This window comes from Gymnoscopelus braueri, assembly GCF_963280865.1.
Source record: "Gymnoscopelus braueri genome assembly, chromosome: 12".
Classification (NCBI taxonomy): Eukaryota; Metazoa; Chordata; class Actinopteri; order Myctophiformes; family Myctophidae; genus Gymnoscopelus; species Gymnoscopelus braueri.
In genome coordinates this window covers 40,044,129-40,050,128 of record NC_137614.1, presented here as the reverse complement: position 1 = coordinate 40,050,128, position 6,000 = coordinate 40,044,129, and the positions used below count along the sequence as shown (strand labels likewise).

At 37.8% G+C, this 6,000-nt stretch overlaps 1 protein-coding gene across 1 annotated transcript; it reads right to left on the bottom strand.

Moving 5' to 3' along the window:
• Positions 1-3,429: 3,429 nt before the first annotated feature.
• LOC308096559 (uncharacterized protein) lies at positions 3,430-3,843 on the bottom strand (the record flags this gene model as incomplete). Its single annotated transcript, XM_080443976.1, has 1 exon — positions 3,430-3,843. The coding sequence occupies one exon, from the start codon at positions 3,841-3,843 to the stop codon at positions 3,430-3,432; it is 414 nt and encodes a 137-aa protein (XP_080300102.1).
• Positions 3,844-6,000: the final 2,157 nt, after the last annotated feature.

The following is a 6,000-nucleotide window of genomic DNA, read 5'->3' as shown; positions in this document are numbered from 1 at the left end:
TGTTGTTATTGTGTTTTGTATCTCTGTTTTTATATGGACCTATTTTGTCTGTCTATTTTGGCATTTTAATGTAGCTTAGTTTTGGACTGACGAGTGTCAGTTGTTGTTTGTATGTATATTGTATGTTGTTTTATGTTGTGATGTTTTATGTGGACCCCAGGAAGACTAGCGACCGCGGCAGCGGAAGCTAATGGGGATCCGAATAAAGAAAGAAAGAAAGAAAGTCTGAAATAAAGTTGATCTAATCTAATCTATTCTGACGCCCATATCTGTGGAACAGAACCCTGCATGTCATTATTCTATTATGGTAAAGGAAAAGGATATCAAATAGAACACAACCACCTTAAAGACTACTAATCATTGTTTGTATTCCTGCACTGTCTGCATTGAGTGATCTCGTTACCTAGAACTTGATTTCTTGGATATTCTACTGTTTAGACTGATGATATTATGTTCTTAGTTACCTATCCTAGATTACTATTTCTATGCAATTGATGTATTACCTTGTGTTTTTCCTCGCTTAAGAGCGTATGCTGAATGCCAAATATGTAAAATGTAAGCTGTAGAAACACTGTACATACAAACACAGCAATTACCTTTAAACACTTTTTTAAAATGTGTAAATTGTAGAAACACTGTACATACACTGTAGCCTACTTTTTTTTCTTTTTTTTTTAATGTACATTGTTGAAACACTGCACATACCTGTACAAACAGAGCAATCACCTTGAACCACTTTTGAAAATAAATAAATTGTAGAAACACTGTACATACAAACACAGCAATTACTCTAAACACTTTTGAAAAACAGCTGCTATTTGTGCACAACCAACATTATTCTGTTTTGATTGTATTGTTCCACTATTTTATATTGTTCTAATATTCATGCCAATAAAGTCATTTGAATTGAATTGACTAGAAGTTCGGCCTCACATCTAGCGTGACGTAGCGCCCACTTCGCAGCGCAGATCGGCCAGATCCACCCTCTCTCTCCCTCTCTCACCTCCTTTCCCTCTCTCTCTCTGTCCTTTGCACACGCGTTCCACACACACACACACACACACACACTCACACACACGCACACACACTCAAGCGTGCTTCTTTTGGGCTAGTTGAGCGTCCACCTCGCATCGCAAATCCACCAGCTACGTTGTACCAGTGATCCAACTGATATTAGTAGGGTCATCTGTGGCACTTCCGTGACCGTGGAGAGCAAAGGTCCGTTTCTCAATGGATTTGTCATCTAGGAGGGTTATTAAACAAATTTAGCCGGGGTGTATTTTTAAAAGGGGCGGGGGAAATTAGTGAGAGACCAAAATCCAAAATGGCTGCCGTGAAAATGAACTTTTTAATGGTTTGACTGACCTACAATGATGCACAAATTAATACATGGTTTCAGAGCTTATTTTGGTCAAGGAATACTATTATTTGGTGTTTATATAATGATTTGACCTATTGTTGACCTTCAAATGCAAGATGGCTGCCAATTATGAGCTCCAAACGTTTTTTTTTTCTTTCAAAATCGTCACAGAGCCTTCTTATTAGGCTCTAATGAAAGCTCTGCTCATGATGAGTTGAATAATATGCAGTATAAGTACACAGAAGTAATCTCTGAGGTCAATAAAGGCAGCAATGAATGAATGAATGAATGAATGAATGAATGAATGAATGTTTTATTTCCGTGTCCGGACAATTTCTTTGACCCATCCCACATGGGATTATCAGACACATCAATCCCAAAACAAAAAAACAAAAATTACAAACATTCCAGTGTACACCCAACCAGCAACTCATATATACCTGCACATAGAATACACACACATTTACAAAAAAAAAATCCATTATAAGTCACCCTTCTCCTTCTATCCCACGCTTTATAAAGAAACTCTGAAAATGCAAAAACATGAAAAAAAAGAAATTCAATCAAGGCACCATTCTCATAATCTATCAGGTTTAGATCAGGGGTGTGGACTTTTTTAAACAGTATATCTCTCAGGTCATCATACAGGGGACAAAACAAAATAAAATTGATTTCATTCTCCACCTCATTCAAATCACAATATTCACATATTCTATCCTCCGCAGCTATGCCTCTATATCTTCCCGTTTCAATATGTAATGGCAGAATGCCACATCTTATCTGCGCACAAAGTGACCTCCGACTTTTTGCCAAATTATACAAAACATAATTTTCACATTTATAATCTTTTTTTAAAAGACGATATGTTCTTAATTTTGGCTTTTGCCAAATGTCTTCTAACCAGGTTTGTATGCATTTTGCACGGATTCTGTTTTTAAACTCCTCCACATTCACAGTTGTTCTTTGGAAATAATGTTCTTCCAGACCACATTCCCTCAATACATCAAAGATCTCAGAGGCCCATTCCCCTTCTCCAGACAGATCCCAGTAAAAAATTTGACTAGCCACCCTATTGGATGGCAGACACAGCAACCTGTTCCAGAGACTCACCATGCTGGCCTTCCATCTAATTTCACAGGAGTCCCACCCCATATCTCCATTAAATGCTGCGATTGACGCATACTTATGTAGTCCTAAAAAGAATCGAATTGCCCGATTCTGGACACGTTCATTTAACTGAAACCTTTTGTACCCCCAAACCCCCGAAATATAATCTAAAATGGGACATACACATGTGTGATACAATTTAGAGTAGGCCTACGTAAGATAGCCCATGTCCTTCAACGTTTTGGTTTTGCCTATGAGGCCTCCCAATGCCCTGCCGGCAGAATCTGCTAGGGCAGATACACCGTGAAAAAAAGACATGTTTTCATCTAGAAACAAACCAAGGTACTTGTACTTATCTGTAAACTGCAGTTGTTTATCACCCACACTAAACTTGAAGCTACTTCTTTCTGTACCTGGGTTTCTAAAATGCATTACTTGTGTTTTCTTTTGATTAATACTTAATTTGATTAATGTGTGTGTGTGTGTGTGTGCGTGCGTGCGTGGTTAAAATACGTGTTAAATAGCTCTGTATTCTGAAATCATTGCTGTAGAGTGTTTGTTCAGTATGGGTCTCATGCATCAGCTCTTTAATAAACAGAAAATTCATTTTCAGGCCAGGATACCAATGTTATCCAATCAGGAGAGAGAACTCATGCAGTATACAGGATAAACTGCAGGTAATGACAAAGAAATGAGCAGACCAAATTGGAATTGGAACACTATAAAAGTTAAGCTGCATGGGTGCTCTATCCTGATTGGCTGAAATTGGCAACCCACCTGACAAATGTTTTCTTCTGTTCATTAAAGAGCTGGGGGGACAGGGAGACCCCTGGTACTGAACTAACACTGTTCTTTATCAATGATTACTATCACAATATAGAGCTTTAACCTGTTACCAAAAAACGTTTTGTTTTAACGCAAAAGTAACATTTACCCTACCTTTAACTATAATAACCCTGATCTCAGTTGTCACGAACTTCCACAGTCATGACAGGTGTGCAAGTGTCTGTCATCGTGGCCATGACTTTAAAATAACCGTCGGAGTGAGAGAGCGAATTGTCTCCTTTCTGTCTGACAAATCCATTCTCTGAGTTGTAATACATCTCCTTAAAAAGATGGCAGTCGCAAGTTTTGTTTTTTCCAATGAATCCCCCCGCATGCCAGTTTGAGTACTCGATGTAGTCGAAGGGCACAGAGAACATGTAAGCTAGCTTCTCGGAGTGCGATTTGCTGCTTGGATTTTGGAGCTCGTAGGTGAAGACACCGACAGCGCCCCTAGCAGTGTTGGGTGTCTTCTTGAACTCAACGATGGCCTCATGGCCGGAGGCGATTTCGTGCGGTAAAGATCTGGTGCAATGGCCACTGGAAACGTACATCCTTAATAGTAGGAAGAAAAATGAAAGTTAGAGCCAGAGGCGTAATTTCAGAAAAAATAGGGGTCTGCAAAAATGTATTACCACTTAAACCCCATTTCTGAAAATAGTGGATCTACAAGCTTATAGATCCATTATTTTATTAAAATGTTGAACAAATGTGAAAGTGTTCGCCTATAATGACATGACCAAAAGGAAGGGACCAACATGCATGTGTCACATGTAGGCTACTGTAGATGGACGGGCATGGATTGAGATGCACTCATCGTTCATCTCTAATCAGATTAATCTGCAACAACATTTGCGGAAAAAGAGTTGCGGAAAATATGCATGAAATAACGGAATGTGAGCACTAGGGAGCAGTAATTGCCATCCCTGGAGACCCCAAATGACCCCCCAGTTTAGAGCAACTGATAATAATAATAATAATAATAATAATAATAATAATAATAATAATAATAATAAACAAATACCTGGGATTGATGAGTAAATGGGAACTATGGTTGCTGATAGTAATGGTGCAATGGCGATCAGTTGGAATGAGCTCAACAACTGCAGAGCCAATCATTCCCACAACTGCAACCAGACCGGACACCAATGCCATTGCCACGAGAACTGGAAAGACAGCCTGGCCAGAGTGCAAAGAAGATGTTAATCACTGCTCATGACATTTTGTACTTGAAGTCACCCTGTGTACTTTTTGCAAAATGTTAATAGAGTATTCAAACAATCAATCAGTCCTGAAATGTTTTTTTTTTTAAATAGTCCAATAAATTATATAGCACCAATACATTACATAGCACGCAGCACGTCACATGAACTCACAAAGTACAAAACAACTAAAACAACCTGAATCCATCCCTAACAAATATCAAACCATAAAAACACAAATTGAAATGCATCACTAGCTTTAGTTTTTTCCAAATCAGTATTTTAACACAGTTTCTATAGAACAGTTTAGATTGAGACTGCCTGACACACAGAGGCAGCTCATTTCAAAGAGAAATTCCCATGTATTGATTGATTGATGTACTTTATTTAGTAAGACATGAGAACAACAGCACATGGAAGAACAAATTCACAATACAAGGTCTACTAAACTGGAAGTCTCATAAAGCACTGAGCTGGTTTAAAATGAGATATGCACACACACAAATCATGATGAAAGAGCTCTTGCCAAAACCTTTGACTCTTGGTACAATCGACTTAGCATAGTTCTTATGTTCAGGTGTAAACTGGTATAATTTATGTTACTCTATAAGCTTTGTTTACTGCTACCAAGTAAAAAAAAAAAAAAAATTATATATATATATATATATATATATATATATATATATATATATATATATATATATATATATATATATATATATATATATATATATATATACACACATACATATTCTTACCTTGAATCAAAATGTATGTTCTTCTGTATTCAGTTCTTCAAGAGCTTCTTGGGTTCCTTTTCAGAGTATGACACAAATGGCAAGACATTTATACAGTTTGAGCATAGGGGCAGGGCCTTGTCCTCATAGACCCCTCCCTTTTAAAACCAGCCCCTTGCCTTTGTCACCTCAGGCATACCTGCCAACACTCCTGAATTTGGCAGAAGACTCGTGAATGTTTACCCTTTCTCCTGCTGTGTTTCTGAAAGTGAGCAAAAGTTAGCTTTATTTATAAATTAGCATGGGTGTTACACACCCACTGCAGGGCCATTGCACACAAAAATAAGAAGTTAAACAAAATGACACGCACAAACTTCAAAACTTAAGATCAGATGTGTTTAAAAGCCAAAGAGAACGGGTGATGTTTGAGTAAAGACTTAAAAACCTAGATGGACAGATCAGATCTGATATGGGTTATTAGTCTGGGGTTATTTCTTAAACATTTTAACAACACAAATCACGTATGGGGAGTAGGGACCCTGGCACCAAATATTTTCAAATGGGGTCCCCAGCCAAATACATATTAACCTGGAGGTCCTTGACATAAAAAAGGTTTGAGAACCAGTGCTTTACATAGCGAGTTTAAGTGTGTGGATAAGTATGCTTTGGATGTAAATCAGATCAACAACATTGCAACACAACACATGCATTTTGAATATTGCTGAAACTGGAGATGGACTTGTTCACGTGAAATGTTTGTGACCACCTTTCA